The sequence below is a fragment of the Antechinus flavipes genome, chromosome 3, assembly GCF_016432865.1.
Source record: "Antechinus flavipes isolate AdamAnt ecotype Samford, QLD, Australia chromosome 3, AdamAnt_v2, whole genome shotgun sequence".
Classification (NCBI taxonomy): domain Eukaryota; kingdom Metazoa; phylum Chordata; class Mammalia; order Dasyuromorphia; family Dasyuridae; genus Antechinus; species Antechinus flavipes.
This window is the reverse complement of record NC_067400.1, coordinates 309,663,544-309,684,362: the sequence shown is the minus strand read 5'-3', so window position 1 is coordinate 309,684,362 and position 20,819 is coordinate 309,663,544. Positions and strand designations below refer to the sequence as shown.

The 20,819-nt window shown below is 34.0% G+C and overlaps 1 protein-coding gene across 3 annotated transcripts in view; it reads left to right on the top strand.

Moving 5' to 3' along the window:
* Window positions 1-20,819, top strand: part of LSAMP (limbic system associated membrane protein) — a 781,204-nt gene that overhangs the window by 435,366 nt on the left and 325,019 nt on the right. For all 3 annotated transcript variants that reach the window (XM_051985327.1, XM_051985326.1, XM_051985325.1), the window contains exon 2: window positions 7,492-7,724. In XM_051985327.1, coding sequence (XP_051841287.1) covers window positions 7,492-7,724 — 233 coding nt within the window. The remainder of the gene's footprint in view (window positions 1-7,491; window positions 7,725-20,819) is intronic.

The following is a 20,819-nucleotide window of genomic DNA, read 5'->3' as shown; positions in this document are numbered from 1 at the left end:
ATCAGGTAGACTAGACACAGATTGTGAAGGGTTTTAAATGTCTCCCAAAAGAATTTGTATTTTATCTGAGAGACAATAGTGACCCACTGAAACTTCTTGAGTAAAGGAGTAATTAGACCTGATTTTTTGTAATATCATCCAACTGTTGTGTGAAGGTTAGACTGTCAATGAGAGAGATTGGATTCAAGCAGATCAAATAAATGGTATTAATGCAGTTGAGAGCTAATGAGGACCTGAAAGAGGGCAATGGTCATGTGAGTGGAAAGAAGAGGACTCATAAGAGAAATGCTGTAGGACTATTGGGGACAGAATTGAGAGGTCTCAGCAAATGATCAACTAAGTTGTTTGTGTTGAGGGGCAGAGAGGGGAGGACTAGGATGTCTTTAGGATTAAACCCTTCATGACAGGCATCTTTGACAGAAATATGGAATCTAGGAATAATAACAGCTAGCATTTTATAGTGATTTAGTTTTGCAAACTACTTTGCACATGTTATCACATTTGAACTTCACAGCCTTGTAAGATAGTGATTACTATCATTCCATTTTACAAATGAGGAAACCAAGGCTGAATAGGGGTTAAATAATTTGTTGGGGTCACATAACTAGTTGTTATCTAAGGTAATATTCAAAGTCAGCATGCTTAGTAACTGTGCCATTTTGCCTGCCAAAGAAGTAGGTATTACTATAAAGAGCATAAATTCTGTTTTAGTAAGACTATGGGCTATATAGTGGATAATGTCCAATATTCAGTTGGTGATTTGTGACTAGAGTTCAGAAGAGAGAATAAAGTTATATATATATTACAAAATGTCCACGTGAAGATAATCCAACTTATTGGAGCTAATGAAATCAACATATGATTGTCCATCACTACAAAATTGTTAGAGAGTAGTCTATATGTGGCTCAAAATCATTGTTGAAATATGACTTATATAAAATAATGAAGAGTGGAAAATGAACAGAACCAAGAGAATGTTGTATGTAGTGAACTACAAGTTATTCTGAGTAATATGAATACTCAAATAATACAAAGGGCCTTTGAAAAAAATTGTTAAGCACTTTCAGAGAAAGAATTGTTAATAGAAGTATATATAGTATGGTTTTACAAATACAAATATATGTATGTATATATACATATACATGTGTGTGTATACATATATATACACACACACATGTATATATGTATGTATGTATGTGTCAAATGATAGCCTTTCTAGTGTGGAATAGAAAGGGAGCAAAGGAAAACTTTGGAACTTAAAATATAATTTTAAAAGATAATTTTTAAAAGATAAAAAATATTGTTGATAAAAATATAAAAAGGACCCAGGCCATCTTTTTTAAACTCAGTAGTTGACTAAATGTTGCAAAGTTATTATTTGTTGACAGACCCCAAGTGACAATGGAATCCTAATATGGTAGTTACAGTGATATAGAATGATTTATTATATAAATCTTCAAAGATTATTTCTGATTTTTGTCTTTACTGTCAACTCTAACTACCTTGAGGGTGATTATGATAAATCAAGTCAATTTAATTCAGTAAATGTTTGTCAGATGCCTACTATGCACCAAGCACTGAGGTTATAAAAAGAAGCAAAAGATAATTCTTGTCCTCAAGGAACTTACAATCAAAATGGGGGAAACAACATGTTTATAAATATATACAAAGCAAGCTATATATAGAATAGATAGGAATTAATTTATAAATAGAAAGTATCTAAATTAACAGGGGTTAGAAAAGGTTTCCTGTTGATGATGGGGGTTTAGTAGGGGTTTAAAGGAAGACAAGCACTTCAGTAGTCAGAGTAGAAAGGGGAGAATATTTCAAGCATGGGGAATAGCCAGAGAAAATTCTCAAGGATGGGATTTGGAGTGGTTTCTATATGGAAGAGTAAGGAGTCAATTGTCAGGCTTCTTATAAACTTTTTTCTCTCCTTCCCTGGGAGTGAAGACAATTAAATTCTTAATCTTTTGCCATCTCTCTCCACAAGATTTTATAAATTAATATTCTAAATTGGTGTTGTTACCAGACACCATATCTTTCCACTTGGTAACTTGATAAAATGCTTGATGACTAAAGCAATTTTTAGCCTTTTAAAATTTTCCTTTTTTGTTTTAATTTATTTATGTAGGTTAAACTTCTTTAGGAAATTGTAATAATGGGTGTTAAGGTCTCTTCTTTCATCCATTTCAAAGTTTTTTGACAGCAATAACTGTGAGGAAAAAAGTCAACTTAAATAGTTCAGTTTGGAGTTGCTTTCATTGAACACCATTATCTTCCTATTTTCATTCATTATTGATTTTTATCTACTCTAAGCTGGTCATCTAAGTATATACAGTCAGACATGGCTCCCATAAAGACAACTAGTCATTTCTTGTCTATTAAAATATAATAAATCTCACTTTTATATTATTTGATTTGCAACATTTTTAGCAATTCCTGAATTTCTTCATAAAGTTTGAAGCATAGTCCACTCTTTGATACATTTAATTTTTCTTACTGTTAAGCTATATTTTTCTACGTATATTTTTCTCATGCCTCCCTATGTTCACCATTGAACTAGTCATTGAGTATTAAATTAAAGCATATATATTTTTGAGAGACACACAGACAGAGACATAGAAAGAAAGTAAAAGGAGGAGGGAGGGAGAAAGGAGGCTAAGAATTGGGAAAGAAAAATTTCTAAGTCCAAAAGATTGTCTTGCCCCTGATAATTAATATCTGTACAACCCCCAAAGCAAATCATTTAATATCTTAAAAATCTAGACTGCTCTCTAAGACTTTAAATTTTGGAGAGGTTGCTGACCTCCATAGTAGAAGGCATTTCCTTATTTTGTACTACTAAAATCACAGGCCCAGACTCCATCTCATATATAAGTATATATAAATATGACCCTCCCCCATCCAAAGGACTTTAGTGACTCAAAATCCTCTTGCAAAAACATGAAGGAAAGATATTAGTTGGTAAGTAGACAAGAGTCATTAAAGTACATGTACATATATATTTATGTATGTGTATACACACATAAGGTATGTATTTATATTATATTATATTATATTACATTATATTATATTATATTATAGTCATTTAAACTTTCTGCACTTTAGTTTCCTGGTTTCCTAATCTTAAAACTGAGAATTTGGACCAAAGCACTTCAATGGTTCTAAAGCTATAATCCTTTGATTTTCTCTTTTCTTCTCTTCTCCTCTCCTTTTCCCTTTCTTATATATATGTATTTAAACATAAGTACATGGTATAAAGAAAGGATGAAAATAAGAAATAATACAAGGAACTTAATAAGTTAGTAACAGAGCCCAGCTGCAAAAACAAATCCTGAGACTCTCAAAATTTTTTTTCTTTCCATCACATTGGTTTCTACTTATTGCTTATATTTAAAATTAAGAAACCACCTAAATATAATTTTAATTCAGAATATTTCATGGTGATACAATGAAAATATACAAAAGTTATTTATTAAGCACCAGTTTTTCAGAGCACTCTTCTAAGTTCTGGGGAAAAGTCAATACTTAGATCAACTTAGAGAAGGCAATTCTCATCTTCAAGGAACTTAAATACATTTAATTGATATGTTTTAGACTTATACAAAAGTTCATAGATACTAATAGGTTATACTTGTAGGAATGTTGCAAGAGAAAAAAATGGTGTCGGGTTCAAGATATTTTTAAAGGGAGCATTATAGTTCTTCTTGAAAGCAAAAACCATGGAAAATCAACATTTAACAACTTCATTAATGATCTAGAAAAGGCAAGCAAACAGCCCATTAATTAAATTCACAGATGATTCTAAATTGAGAGGTGCTGTAAATGCTAGGACAGAAACAAGATGTTCGAGAATTTGGGAACTGGCAAAATAAAATTCAACATGGAAAGAGGCAGTCAACACATCCAGAAATACTTCTTCATGTTATCTTACACAATTCTCCAAGTAACTTAAAATATTTCAAAACTATTACATTATCAATATCTACATTATTTCTGGAATAAAATGATGCATGCCATTGTCTGTTTGGCTGCCTGAGAAACTGAGGCATTGAATAATATTTTATCCCAACTGTATCAGAGATATGAGAAAGAAAAGGCCTTTGACTTCTGACTCATTGGATAAAATAATCTTTCTAAATAATAAAGGGGGGAAATGCCAACTGAAATTGAAGAATAGACTGGGAAATTTATGTATCACAGATGATGCATTTTTATATGAAATTCTGTTCTGTCATTCACTTGCAAGGGAAACTATTCTAAGTAAGACCATGCTAGATGGTGCATGAGTGCTAGAGTAATAGAAGAAAAAAATTGTACATATATATAATATATATTATATATGTGTGTGTATATCAGAGATATACATTGCTTTATCTTAGAGAATACTTTATGATTGTTGTTGGTAAGTAATTTTTCAATTGTGTTGTACTCTTTAACCCCAAAAACCATTTAAGGCTTTCTTGACAAAGATACTAGAGCAGTTTATCATTTCCTCCTCTTGCTTTTTACAGATAAGGAAACTGAGGCAAACAGGGTTAAGTGACTTGCCCAGGGTCACACAGCTAATATGTCTGAGGTCAGATTTGAACTCAAAAAGATGAATGATTCCAGGCCTAGTACCCTATTCAAGGTACCACCAAGCTGCCCTGCTTTGTGATTAAAGAATATTTTAATTTTGAAAAATAAGTGTTAATGCTATTATCTCCATTTATTGAGGCTCAGAGAGAATGCTTTGAATATAATCATAAAGCTTGCAAGAAAACTGAATGGGAATGGGAACATCTATACTATCTGGAGGAGAAGAATGAATATAAGTATCAGTTGACTACCTGGGAAGCCTAGGCACTGAAAAATGTGTAGAACACGTATTTTGGTCAGGGTCATAGAAATATTGAGTAGCAAACTCAGGCTGACTGCAAATCCACCATTCTTTCCCTTGTTCCAATCTCTCTCCTAGTTATATTTTTCTTCTCTGTAGCTATTCTGCTACCCTCTCATTCCCACTCATAGGTAGAGTAGCTTCATGCTTGACTGTTCTGACCTGCAACAAAACAAGTCTCTGAGTAGGAACAAGACATAACTGAGGAACACAGTGTGACTAGCCTTTTGCCATAGAAGTTTGACCTTTACTCATCCCCTGCTTTCCCTAGATGTTGCCCAGCTGGCAGCACTGCATGAAGTATGTGTAGGAAACAATGTCTGTGACATTTTCCTTCCTGTCTAGGAAAACACCTAGCCAAAGGGAGACAAAGAGAAACTTATCAGCTTATTTCATAGCACTTGAGATAGAGAGAGCATCAGTGGTCCATGCTTCAAGAAACAAAGGAGAGAATTATGTTCATTTTTAAATTGTTTACTTTTATTGCTGTCAATTAATCCCCTCCACTCTTTTTCTTTTTCTTTTGAGGCAAGAGTTAACTTGGGTGATCATACAGATCAGCTACCTTTGTTTTCATTACCTTCTTTGCCATATGCAAGCTGAAAAGGGATTTGATTTTGTTTATTCTTTTATGGGAAAACCTCAATCTTTCTAATGTGACTAGAAGGGATATCACTCCATTTTCTGGCTAGTCAACTGCTGCTCTCAGCATCTAGAAACAAAACATTGGCAAGTGATTGGTGACTGTTCTTTCTCTTTCCTAGACAAGATAAATGCATAGCATTGATCTCCTGGGTCTTTTGTCTGAATGCTTATACACTTCACTTTTAGACATGTGCAATTTCAAATAAGGGTCAGAGGAGGAGTGAGAAATGCAAATACTCTTATCCCTACTTCCATTGGTGAAGCATTTGGATAACTATAATTGAAATATGACTGTGCAGAAGACTAAGGCTGATTCAAAAGAACAAAACATCAACATGTTAGTTACCATATTAGACTGAGTGCTTTTGAAAGACTTCTTGACACAATGGAGAGAAGGGCTGACTTTAGATTCAAGAAAATCTGGATTTAACCAGTACTCTAATATCAATACTAATTGAGTAACCTTGGGTGATCTTAAATGAGTAGACTCAAAAACTCATTAAAATTGGAATCAGGAAGACCTCAGTTCATATTCAGTCTCCGAGATTTACTTGATCTGTGACTTTGAGAAAGTCACTTAACCTCTATGCATAAATTTTCTCTATTTTTTTCCTCTGAGGCAATTGGGATTAAGTGACTTGCCCAGAGTCACTCAACTAGGACATGTTAAGTATCTGAGCCTGGATTTGAACTCAGGTTCTCCTGACTTGAGGGCCAGTGCTCTATCCAATGTGCCATCTAGCTGCCGCTGCATAAGTTTTCTCAACTGTAAAATGGTACTAATAATAACATCTACTTCCAGAGTTGTTATAAGGATAAAATGAGATAATATTTGTAAAGTGATTAGCACATTGTCTGACACAAAATAGGAGTTTTATAAGTACTGAGTATTATAATTATTATTACTAGTTGTAATTATAATTAGCATTATTGTATATAAGTTATTGATTTATCTTGGTGGAGGGAGCTAATGTCTATGAAACCACAAGTTAATTTGTTTGTTTGTTTCATGGACTTTTTTTGGCTATCATTGAAGCCTATGGACATCTTCTTTAAATGTTTTTAAGTGAATAAAAAGCATGGGGCCCACCAACTACTAAGGGTTCATAAATATATTTCAGAACATCCTGGAATTTGTTTTATAATATTTTGATTACTGTTCCATATAATTAGTTTCCTTTATGATTATATATATATATATATATATATATAATTCTATGGGTTTTATTTTGTAGAGAGGACCAAAGGCTTCACCAGACAGCCAACGAAGTCCATGAAATAAACAAAAAATTAAAAGCTCCAATCAAAAGTCCAGAATTTTTTAAAATTATGGATGAATTCTGTTTTTATATCACAATCTTTACTAAATATATTTCTCACCCAAAATTTTATTCTTCTTGGAAACAAAGAAAAACAACAAAGCAAAAACATTGTATACAATGTACTTCTTTTCTTATCTCAAGCCTCTGTGCCTAAAGAAGGGAAGTATATTTCATTAACTATTCCAGAATACTTAAAAAAAAAAAAGAAATAACAGGCAGTTCTTAGGACTCCATGTGAAAGAAAATTAAGAAAGTCATGGAAAGATCCTTTCTTTTAAAAAAATATTATTTTTTTCTAATTATATATGTATATTAACTTCTTATTGCACATTTCTTTATGATTTCTTTATGAATCATATTGAAAGAGAAACAATTAAAACAAAAGGGAAAAACCACAGGAGAGAAAAAAAAAAAACAGAAAAAAGAAGTGAATATAGTATGTGTTGATTTATATTCAATCTCCATAGTTCTCTTCCTGGATGCAGATGGTGTTTTCTATCCAAAGTTTATTGAGATTGCCTTGGATGTTCTTCCTTTTAATAATTTTTTTTTTCCTATTTGGTCTTATTGAGGTCTGTCACCTACCAATAGTGGAGAAAATGGAACTCCGGTCTTAATGTTGTCATTCTTCTTGGGCAGGTGTTATGTAGAAGACAAAAGCTCCAAGGTGGCCTGGTTAAACCGATCTGGAATCATTTTTGCTGGACATGACAAGTGGTCTCTGGATCCCCGGGTTGAACTGGAGAAACGGACTGCACTGGAATACAGTCTCCGCATCCAGAAAGTGGATGTCTATGATGAGGGCTCCTATACATGCTCAGTTCAGACACAGCACCAGCCCAAGACCTCCCAGGTTTACTTGATCGTCCAAGGTAAGTTCAGAGAGGACTGGGAAGGCAAGGTGAATCAAAAAATTTTCTGTGGACATAGAGCCTTTATTTTGCTGGATCTCAGATCAGTGTCTACACATACAATCTTACTTTAACTTCTGAAGTTTTTATGTCTTTTTCATTGCAACAGCAGAATAGTATTTGAAGAAGTGGAATGGACAGAATACTTAGAACAAAGTCTCACCTTTATGACCCACACTGGTATCTGAAAACTTGATAGCTAATTGATGCAGCACATATATGTTCGTACTTGGGGTCAAGAAGGTCTGAGTTGCCTTAGACACTTCAGCAGTATGATCTGGGATGAATTACAAACTTCTCTGTGCCTCAATTTCCTTATCAGTAAAATGAGGATAATAGTACTTATCTTGTAAGGTTTTTGTGAGAATCAAATGAGACAGAGATAGAGAAAGACAGAGGTAGAGATAGAGAGACAGAAAGAAAAAGAGATGGGGACAAAGAGAGAAAAAAGAGATAGGGATAAACAGATGTGTTGTTGAGATAAGTGCCTTAAAATGCAGGCATACTACTACTTATAGCTAACTACTACTTATAGCTAACATTTATATAATGCTTAAGATTTGCAAAACGCTTTAGATAGATCATCTTAATTTTTAATGTAACTTTATTTTAATTATTTGAAAGGTATAAAGAATATATTTAAATAAGAGATCAGTCCATGTCTGTCCATCTATTTGCCTGTCTATCTTTCTTTCTAAACCATTTTGCAAACCTCAAGCAATACATAAATGTTAGCTATTAGTGTCATGGCTGCCTATTAAGGCTGGTATTGTGACCATCATCCCCTGTCTGTCTCTCTGTGAGGGAAGGGTTAATTGAGTACATCTGCTGAATTTCTGCTTTAGACCACAAAGTGACTTTTCTGTGAAGGTATTAGGGAAAAGCTTTGTGATCCTAAGCAACATGATGTGCCCTGTGATCACATCCTCTTGGGTGCTGTGTTATCACTCAGATAGTAGGAGATATGGATCCTTTTCTGGGTTTGAGATAGTTTGGTTATCTTTGGTCCTCAAATCAACCCAAAACAGGAAGGGGCAGTGTCTGTGAAATGTTTTTGCTGAAATGGAGGCATTTTGATAACAAAACTTCGGTGGCCTTAGTATTGAAATAATACTGCCCAGACTCTGTGCAGGTTAGCTTCTGGTGTTGACTAAGTCCCAGCAAGACTGAGTGTTGGTCATTGATCGCAGTGACACAGATCTATAAATGTACCGGGAGCAAGATACTTATGAAGTATGGTATCCAAGGGATAGCTGATTTAGTGTTGTGGAAGACAGAGACCCTTAATGCAGTTCAATCACTCCCCTCCCCCAAAAAATCACCCCATGGGGTCCCTTTTTCCATGCAACTGAAAGTTGAAAACACATCTGACCAGCTGCAGAATTTTACTCCAAGTAAAATCAAGCCACAGATTCTTTCAATCCATCTATCAGGAATGATCTGAGCATCAACAAATATTAAAACTGTGTGCATGTATTCTTGATTTACAATTTTATGTAAATTCTATGCAAATTAGCCATGGCCCTGGGGCTCCTGTCAAGATTCCAAGGCAGTCAGTGGTGTGGCAAAGTTTGAACGCAGCTTCTGTTAATGTGTTATGGAATTGATTATTGCAGGGTTTAAATTATTGCTCTCCCAACTCCTCTGATTAATAGATTGAAACTGGAATGAAATACATTAGAGACTGTTGGGTGCAGGGGTGGTTTAGTCATGTGACCTGTATCTTGGTCCATTTGCAGAGGCTGACAGCTTCATTTTATTACCTATGTGTAGAAGGTATATCTGCTGATTTATACAATCCCTGTTCTAAACAGGTCAGAGGAGTCCCGGCTCTTCACATTATGACCTTGGGTGCAAGTCACCTAATTTCCTCACCCCTTTTTCTTCATCTGTAGAATGGGAATGGCAATAAAAGAATTATCTCCATTTCAGGGGATGAGTTAATGTTGGTAATTTAATCTGTGACTCTAAAACATGATATAGATGTGAGCTATTATTATGATGACCGTTGCCTGGAAAATAATTATCAAAACCTTATAAAACTCATTTCCCTTGGATTTGTGTCTTTGGCTTAAAGAAAAGCCAAATCAAGTCAACCAGCATTTATTAGGTATATAATATTTACCAGGCTCTTTGCTAAGCAGTATAGATCCAAAGAAAGGCAAAAAACAGTCCCTGTTCTCAAGCTCACAGTCTAATGGTGGAAACCAAATGTAAATAATTATACACAATTAAAATATAGAGAGGATGAACTAGAGAAATCAGCTGAGGGAAGAATCCAGAAGAGAGGATTTTTGTTGGGATTTGAAGGATTCCAGGGAAGTCAGGAAACAGGAATAAAGAAGGGGAAATTTGCATTTATTTATTTTTAATGTGCTATATTATTCAGTAGAATATAAATTCCATGAGGGCAAGAAGTTATTTCCCTTTTCTTTGTATCCCTACTACCTGGAAGTGTTTTGCTCATATTGAATGTTGAATGATTTTTTGAAGGAATGAAAGAAAATGAATCTTATATGTATAATCCACTTCTTTCTTTAGATATATGAAAGTAGGATAAGGGCCTGAATACAAATTTAGAGTCTGGATTCTTAATGAGGCTTCTTCCCCCAAACTCAATAAAAGTCAAGTTAAGTCAAATTAACAAAGATTTATTAAGCAACAATTATGTGCTGTGCACTATGATAAGTGCTACATAAGACATCCTAAATACTCGTTGTAGTTCAGTCCTCTTTATTTCACTCCAAAGGTCTAGTTGGAGGTTGACCAAAGCAAACCAATTCAACAAGCATTTATTAAGCACTTACTATGTATGTGTACAGCATCAGCTCTCTCATTTGCTTGCCAAACAATTTTAGGGCTCTTACAGAACTTAATGTTATTGGAAGCTTCCCAGGGAAACCAATAGAGGATATTATGTATGGATTATTTTCTTCAAGTGGATGAAATTGGACATTCTTGAATGTTTTTGTTATGTTCCTTTCATAGTCTGCCAAAATTGCAGAATCTTTGATTTGGAAAGAATCTTAGCAGTAATTTTATCCACTCTCTACCTGAACGGGAATTATTTCTACACTATTTTCAACAGATGGTCATGTGCCCTCACATGTGGCAGTTGATTACCTCTTGAGGCAATCCATTCCATTTTGACCAACTTTCATTGTAAGGAATTTAGCTCTTTTATTGATCTCTCCGTTTCACAATTATTTCTAGTTATTGTTCCTAGTTAGGTCACCCATTAGAATGTTAAATTCCTGGAAAATAGAGGCTGTTTTGATGATTGTGTGGGATTTTTGGTTTTTGGTTTTTATAGCTTAGTATATTGCCTTCTTTGTAATAATTGCTTAATAAATATTTTTAATTTAATTGATTTGACAGTGCTGGAAGAGGCATTGAGTAACCAAATAGTCAACCTCTCACTTTACAGGAGAGAAAAATAAGGCCCTTGTGTAAGGCCATAGCTAACAAATGGCCAAGAATCACCTTTTAGACCCGGATAAAATGTGAAGAAACAAGTTGTTCCTCTGATTATATTTATGTGGTAAATCTTGATTCTTTCTGTCAAATTTCAACTTTTTAGCCTCTCATTTATTGTTTAATAGAGATGAGGAGAAAGAATTTTAGGCACCAAGACCTTTAGGGTGATATAAAGATAGAAAGAAATTCCCTTTACCTAACATTCTTATTCAGGTAAAATCAGATTCAAATGAGCACTAAAGATAACCATTATGGGGAAGGGATGTGTGGAAAATCATGAAACTTTTACCCTTAGAGTTAATGTATGATAGAAATAGTAGTGCCTCTTTGCCTTAGCAACAAGAAGGGAGATAACTTCATGGATGATTTTATATGGAAACATCTTAAAATTTTCTTGGTATCAGTTGGGTTCCCTCTTTGCCCTTCCCTGCTTTCCTGAGGTATCTCAGGAAAAGTCAGATTGTAGCTGGGCTTTATTAGCCATCTTGTGTGAAAAATTTTGGCTTAGTAGTCTTAAACAACCCTCTGAATCCTACTCCTTCAAAATTTTCTTTAGAATCAAGTGAAACCAGATTGATAAGTATTTAGTAAATGCATAGAGACTGTGTAAAACATTTATAGATCTGGTTAATACCTAGGGTTACTCTTCAGGTACTCTGCCTTTCAACTGTGAATCTAAGAGCTGTAGGTTACAGTTCAAAGTTGATCTTGGGCTTCAGCCCCATTTCAGAATTTTTAAGAATCCAACCCAGATGATCCTTGATCTTCCTCTCCACCCAACAACATTTTCAACAAGGCATTCTTTTTTTTTTTTAAAATAATAGCTTTTTATTTTCAAAATAGATGTAAAAATCGTTTTCAACATTTACCCTTACAAAATCTTGTGTTCCAAATTTTTCTCCCTCCCCTGGACAGCAAATAATCCAATATATGTTGTGAGCAATTCTTCTATACATATTTCCATATTTGTCATTAAGCCAATCTTTTTATCCCTTTCTTTCCTTTATAAATAGAAGATATAAGAAAAAGTGGAGGTATTGTGATATAATGAATGGATAGAAGGCAAGTCTCAGAACTAGGTAAACCTGGTATCAAGTTCTCCCTCTAACAGGTACTGACTATGATTATGCACAAATATCTTAGACTCAGTGTTCTTAGTTCTTAGGAAGTTTTGGAAATATGAGAGGGCACGAAGAGGGTGCTTCTTACAGAGAACGGGTCCTGTAGAGAGGAGGAACTGAGTTTAGACATGACCTCAGACACTTACTAAGGTCCTTGGCACATTACTTAATCCTGTTTGCCTCAATTTTCTCATCTGCAAAAGAAGTTAGAGAAGGAAATGGCAAATCACCCTAGTATCGTTGCTAAGAAAACCCCCAAATTGGGTCAAGAAGAATCAGATACAACTAATTAGCTAAATAATTAATTCCCTGCATTGGTAGAGGAAATTTTCTTACTCTGAGCTTCTTATATCAATGAACTCCGAGTTCCTATGTTTATCTTTATAACAAAGGATATATACAAAGGAGATTTTCTAGCATAAACAAAGAAGATGCTTTCTCCATAGAGTGAAAATCATTTGTAATCCAACACTTTGTAATCAAAGCTCTTTTATAGGAATCTAGATTGAATTTTACTGGTCATCTGATTCAACAACCTGCTTTTATAAATGAAGAATTTAATGTCCTGAGAGATGCCATAAAATGCTTAATATCATCTAAGTAGTCAATGGCAGAGCGAAATTGGACACATGATTTCCTGAATCTAAATACGGTGATTTTTGTGAGAAACAACACTGTCAGGGATCTAGTAGTCTCCTAGGTTATGCAGCTGCTTCCTCCCTTATTGGTCATCTATCTCTGTGGTCTCAACTGGTTCCCAATATCTTGAATCTTTTCAGTAGTCTAGTTTGGCTGATATTCCTTTACCTTTGGTCATTTGGGTACTGAGAAGTGTAGAGTTTTTAGAACTAGGGAAAAAACCCACCTGGATTGTAGAATCGCATATTTAATGCAGGGAACTTCATTTCATTTGTGAGAGCTGAGACAGTTTTTTAATTTAAGTCTTCTTTCTCCAAATTTAGCTGTCTTTCCACTGTTTCACAAAATCATTTTTCTCAAATCCCTTAATTTGATATAGGAAGAGGCAGAGAGAGACCTATAAACATTAAGTGACTTCTAGGTGACAGATTCAGTTAGTGCCAGAATGGGGAGGGGTCTTGAATCCATCTCTATAGGTTCTGATTTCAGTGCTTTCTAGAAAGTGCCTTGTTCTGGTGGTGGGGTGGACAGATCATTGGGACTGGAGATGGTATGCAATCATGCAGACTGGCGGCAGAGTCTGGAAAAGTAATTTAATCTTGCCTTAGTTTGCTTAACTATAAAACAGAGATAATAAAAGCACCTCCCTTGAAAGATTGTTGGAAAAATATTTCTGAAAAGGATTCGGCACAGTGCCTAGTACATAGTAGGCTTTCTATAAGTCTTATTCTCTTTTCTGTGTGTCAGTATCCTTCCTAAGATTTACAGTGATTTCAGAGACCTTTTAGAGAAAATTTACTTCACAAAAGATTGCTCAGAAACCTTTGAGATTGCCTTAGGTTAAGTCTGCATAATATCACAGAGCATCATACTGCTGGGAGCCCCCAGACCTGTGTTTCCCAAAAGAATTTTACCTGAGAACACTCTACAGATTGAAAGAGATTTACAGAAGTCATGAAGGCTGATCCAGGAGGCAAGAAAGTAAAGAATATGCCAACAATGAGGGGACAGAGCAGATTAAATTAAGTCAGTTTTCACACTGAAAATAAAACTCGCTTAATAAACAATGTTTATGTGTGCTGTTTTAGAAGGGTTGAGCCTGGCAGACCTGGATTCAAGTCCTGCCTGTGACCCATTCTAGACCTGTGACCCTATGCAAATCAATTAATCTTTCAGCAATCTAGGCAGCTTCCTAAAACTAAAAGCCCCAGAGCAGACATCAATCTGCATTGAGAGACAGTTTTCTTGCTAGAAGTTCCTTATAGCAATTAAATTGCAGATCACAGGCCTAGTTCCGAAAAAAAAAAAAAAAAAAAAAAGAAAGAAAGAAAGAAAAAGAAAAAGAAAAAGAAAGGAAAAGTATCGCTGACATTGGAAGTTTCTCACGGTTCTCTTTTTCACATTGATTGGAACAGTTTGGGTAAAATCCCTAGAGTCTTTCTCAATTAGCCAGTAATTGAGACAGTACAAAGATCCACTAACAAACCCCCTTTTGGCTCAATGTTTCTTGTACCTTCTAAAGCTGACCTCACAAGGTATTACTCTATTAAGCCAACTCATTCTTCCCAGAAGGAGAGTAAAAGATTTTTTTCAAAGCAGTAGAGTCAAAGAGACCCCAGAGATGATCTATAAAACGATTATCATTTTGTAGATGAGAAAACTGAAGGAGAGACAAGTAAACTGACTTGCCTAAGCCATATAGAGCTGGTATTTGAACCCGATTGCTTTTCATTATTCAGGGAACTCACAAATAGCCACAATTTAATCCTCATACATTTTCCCATAAATTACAGAGAGAATACAGCATCCCTACAAATGGTACTGTATTTTTCAGCCCCAAATATGTGAATAAATTCTAACAAACTTGGGCAATAGAAGAAACTAGAAGGGACTACAGAAAGTCATGACAGGGAGAAGCATGTTACAGGGCAGAAGACTTCTGGATAGAGAATCAGAGCAAAAGGCTTGTCTCTGCCACTTACTGTCATCTTACTGATTAGCTTCTATGGGTCTTTGTTTTCTCCTCTATAAATGAGTGAACTGGGTTAGATATCAATCTAAATTAAGGAACATATGAGTTCAAATCCAGTTCCAGATATTTTTTAGCTGTGTGAATTTAGGCAAGTTATTTAAGTACTTGTTGCCACAATTACCTCAATGGTAAAATCAGATTTACTAATAGCATCTAACTTCCATACTTGTTGTGAGGATAAAATATGATAATATTTTCCATTTATTTTACAAAAGTTAAAGCATCATGTAAATGCTAGGTATCACTATGACAATGTAATAAGAGTAGTATGATAGAAATAAAGAGAAGTATAATAATGATAGTCACAAGAGTTGAGTTCTAGTGAAATTTTTACTACTAACCTGAATATTTTGGGGACCTCAGTCTTTTCAACAGTAAAATGGATTAGATGGTCTCTAAGGCATTTTTTTTCCAGACCTGGAATTCTCTAATTCCAGAGCAATCTGCTATAACAGCCAGGTTAGACCTTAGACAATATATAAATCACACACACACACACACACACACACACACATATATATATATATATATATATATATATATATATATATATATATATATATATACATATATAGACCCACACACTATATATAAATATAGGTCTATTTATGCATATATGCATATATGGATAGACAAGTGGACTTGGACTCAGTAAGACTCATCTTTATTAGTTCAAATCCATCTTCAGATACTAGCTATATGATCCTTAGTAGGTCATTTAACTTTGTTCCTTATCTATAAAATGAGCTGGAGAATGAAATGGCAATCCACTCCAGGATCTTTGCCAAGAAAATCTCAAAAGGGGGTCCCAGAAATTCAGATATGGCTGAAAACTAAACAACAACAGTGGCTGATTAATTAGTGATCAGTGGGCTTTAATTTTATACTTGATTAAACCTGACTCTGACTGGCCCCACCTTGGCACTCAGTGTACATATGCACACATGTACATATGTGTGTCTATTGTATTTGTGTATATGCTCACATAAACATGTATACACATGCATATATGAAAACATTCATCGATATGAAACAAAGGCAGAGAAAAATGTGTCAAAACCATTTATTAATTTACTCGTACAAAAGAAACTGACAAGATTATGTTTTACAATGTCTTTAAGATGATAATGACAATTTAAACTATTGAGAAAGGAGGAATATTTTGAATCCCACTTATTAGTCTATATTGTCATATTTGTTTACTTGTTCCCCTGGATTAGATTGTTGGTCTGTGAAAACAGTGAAGTCAATTTTTATTCTGTTTGGCCAGATTTTTATGCAACCACAATTCAAAATTTGGCTAGCATTGATTGAGGTTTTTATAATTTGCTCTCTTTGCTTGTGTCTGTCTGTCTCTTTCTCTATCTACCTCTTTCTCTTTCTCTGTATTTGTATCTATCTCTCTGTGTCTCTGTGTCTCTCTCTCTTATGCTGTCTACCTCGTTCTCTTTCTCTGTATTCGTGTCTCTGTCTCTGTGTGTCTGAATCTGTGTCTCTGTGTCTCTCTCAATTTAGCTGAGTTATCTATGAGATGCTCATAGAAAAACAACTCATTCAATCTGTACATTGTCTGCTATATGCTTTAAACATAAGCATAAATTAAAAACAAGAACCCTTTCTTAAAGGACAGTTTATTCTCATAGTTCATTCAGCATACAGAAAAAGCAGTGATCTGTGACATATCAGGACCCTTGTTGTTTAATCATTTTCATTAAGTCAATATATTGAAAACAAAGGAGAGAAGATCTCCCAAGGGCACATTTTCTAGTTTCTTCTTTTAAAATCCACACATGGAAAAAAAAGCCCAAAAAGACTGTGTTTTTTTAAGGATATTGAATCTGAACTATCGAGATGATTTTTGTCTAATTTAAATCCAGATTGAAAGCAACTTTGCTGTCTTCTGTTAATCTTAAAACATCCACATAAACTTTAAATTTTAATGAATTTAAATATGTTCCATTTACTACTCTAGGGCAAAATGTTATAAACCATAAATTTCCTTAATGAAGAAAAAGGCAGAATTTAGCATCATGTTCTAAGTTCTGAATTTGTAAGCATCGTTTTAAAAAAAAAATCCTGTTAGAATTGTTTGATACTACAGGTCACATTTTAACACACTGAACTCCAAGTAGTGGTCCATCTTATTTTATTATGCTATGATTAGATCATAAAATCGTAGATTTACAGCTAGAAGGATACTTAGATGTTACCCAACCCAAATCCCTTCATTTAATAGATTATAAAATAGAAGCCCAGAAATATCCAAAAATTTATCCATTGTCACCTAAATGGCAGAAATATTATTTTAAACCCCAATTTCTGATTCCAGAATAAGCTGTTTTCCATGAAAACAGTTACATTGTATTGAAAATTGCTTAAAAGATGGAGGGTGGGACAGACACTAGCTTCTGCTCAGATATTCTGTTGTTATGATACAGAAAGATGGGGTTGTCATAATGGAATTTAGTGTGCAATTCTTTCTGTCTTAATTATATTCATAACCAAGTCAGATTATAGAATTAGATTAATGATATTGTGTTTAGTGTTAATCATAGAATGAGTCCTCAGAGCATTATAATTGCTTCTATTGACTGTTGGGTACCTTTAAAATGAATAAATCCAATCTCCATTTAAATTTTAGCTTCCAGAGTAAGATTTCTTAACTTGGGTTCCAGAGGAAACCCACCACTTGGTAGATTAATATAATATAATAAATATAATATAATAAATATAATATAATAAATATAATATAATATAATATAATATAATATAATATATAACATCCTTATATTCACTAACTTTTGTTTTTCTTTGTAATCCAAGATATTTTATTTTATGCATTAAAAACATCATTCTAATAAGGGATCCATAGATTTCACCAGACTGGCAGTGGATATCATGTCACACAAAAAGGTTAAATAGCTCTGGTGTAGGTAGTTAAGTTACTTTATTGTACTAGTTGGTATACACACACACACACACACACACACACACACACACACACACACACACACATGCTTACATAAAAGTATGCTCTGGAAAGAAATTTTTTCTCCCGATAAAGCTCTCTATTTGACTGCTGATGAGTTAGCTAACAAGCTTGAATTATATTCCTATAATATTCTAAAGTCTATATTTAAAGGGATGATCAATGGTACTTAGAAAGGAAAGTAATGATCACCAAGTTCCTACATGTCTTTATTAAGAGCAGGTATTGTCAAAGTAACTCAATTTCCTTTACAAAATAACTAAACTGCTAGATCATAGGAATACTGTAGATACCATATATTTGGATTTCAGCAAAGCATTTCTCAAAATTTCTTATATTATCCTTGAGGACAAGATGGAAAGATGTAGACTACATGAAAGTTTACTTGTGTAGAGTAAGATTTGTTGAATGTTCCCTGTGGAAAGTCTCAAGTAAAATGTTCTTAGGATCTGTGTTTTGTCATGTTCCATTCAACATTTGAACCAGGGATTTGTATGAAGCTCTATTAAATGTACAGCTGACATGAGCACACTGAAAGACAGTCAGGATCTAAAACCGCACAAACTGAACAATGAGCTAAATGTATTCAAATAAAAATTAATGGACATGAATATAAATATTCTTTTAGTTCCCTTTTTTGACTTAAGATTTCTTAAATGAAGAGCACTTCTTTCAGCAATATAAATGAGTAATTCTTCTATAATTTTTAGAGAATTTTCTGTAGTATAGAGAGAGTATATACTTGCTCATGGTCATAGTTTGTATATATCAGTGGCAGAACTTAAAACTGATATCTTTCTAAATTTCACGACAGTCATCTGCATGTTTCTTAAACACTGCTAGACTTTCACTTCATGAGAGAATATTTTTTCTAAACTTTGTATCTCCACCAGAATCTAGTGTTGCGATTGTTCAACTCCTTGAGCTGAAACTGTTTCTCATTACTTTCTATCCGTAGTGCTTAGAACATTTCCTGGCACACAGTAAGCACTTAGCAAATGTTTATTTGCTATAGATTTTTGTCTCATTTGGTCTTGTATTAAATTGAAAGTCGCAAGACTTTTCTCATTTTATAAATTTAAATATCTATTTAATACTCAAGTAAAAACAAAGACAGGGGCCTCAGAACACAGGTTGTGATTTTAAATCATTTTAGATGACCTTAATGCCAGGAAGATCTAAGTGACAAGTACATTGAGTTTGCTGAACACAGTGAGGTTTAGGGCAGTTGTTAGAATACTGACAGAATGACTGCTTGGTGTGGCAATCTCAGCTCAGGAGATGCCCCAGACTACAACAGCAACTAGTGGTGCTGCTCTGAATCAGAATGAGACTGAACTTTATAGTGTGGTACTGAGATGCTCATGAAGAGCCCTATGGCATTCAAGAAAGCAGATTATACAAGATTTACTAGTATAATCAATCACTGTCTTTACCCCTCTTTTCCCCCCTCTTTCTGTGCTTGTTTCTCATTTTCTTCCTTTATTTCCCCCCCTTATAATTCCAATAGGAACTGTTGCTTTGATAAGTTGTTTCAATTATAGCCCAAAGCAATACCAAGTAGGAACAGAGAATATTCTCTACAGGAAGTGTCCTCAGTCCTTCACTTCTTAAGAAATGATTAAACCAAAGCATTGAGGAAAACTTACTACTACAGGTATTTTTAAAAACCATATGTTTTTGCTATAGGAAAACAGCATGGTACAAAGGAAAGTAGTTCTAGATTTGGAGTCAAAAGATCTGCTTGTACTATAATCATCTGGTACTGGCTATGGATAGCCAGTTGTGTGTGTGTGTGTGTGTGTGTGTGTGTGTGTGTGTGTGTGTGTACAATCTACATTGTAGAATATAGCAACTTTATTAAATATATGCTTGATCCCTGGTTTTAATGAGAAAGATTGCTTGGTACAACTTTTAACATTATTCTCCCTCTGACTCTTAATGTGATTTTTCAGACATGAATTTCCTTGTGTTAGGAAAATTAGAATGCCTAGCACTTACTTTTAATTTTTGGATACTCTTTCCCCCTTCTTAATCTCTAAAAGGTTGGAAATTATTCTAGAACACTTACTTCCTCTATCTTTTGCCGCACTGTCCTTTCTCTTTGCCCTTCCTGTCTCCTTTTTTGCTGGTTTCTGAAACTTAAAGTGAATAGGCTACTACTACAAGAGAACAATTAGTATTGATAAAATTATTTTTCTTATGTTTTAAAATTTTTATTTTGAACTTAAGAAATAAAACAAGCATTTCCATAACATAATAGAATAGAAATATAATTGTACATAAAACTACAAGTCTAAGGATTTCACCTTGCCAAAGGAAGTTTCCTAATTTAAGAGTCTCTTATATTTATAACATAACAGGCCTACTCTGGTCTAAACATTTTAGTGCTTAAAAAGCCAATTAGTTCATTTATTAATTTTAAAAAAATATTTTAACATTAATTTTTTGAGTTATAAATTTTTCCATTTATATAGTCCCTTATTCATCCATTGAGATAGCAAGCAATATAATACTTATTACATGTGTAAAGTCACTCAAAATGTATTTCCATTAGCCACATTGCAAAAAAAAAATAAAAAGCAAGAAAAAGAAAGGGCAACATATTTCAATTTTTATCCAAAAGTTCAACAGTTCTTTCTTTAGAGGTGGATAGTGTTTTTTATTGAGTCATTTAAGGACTTAATTCTCCAAGAAATTCTTTTAGATTGTGTGATGATCAAGTGTGATAGATTTGGCTCTTTTCAACAAAGAGATAATTCAAGGCAATTCCAATAGATTTGTACAGAAAGTGCTAT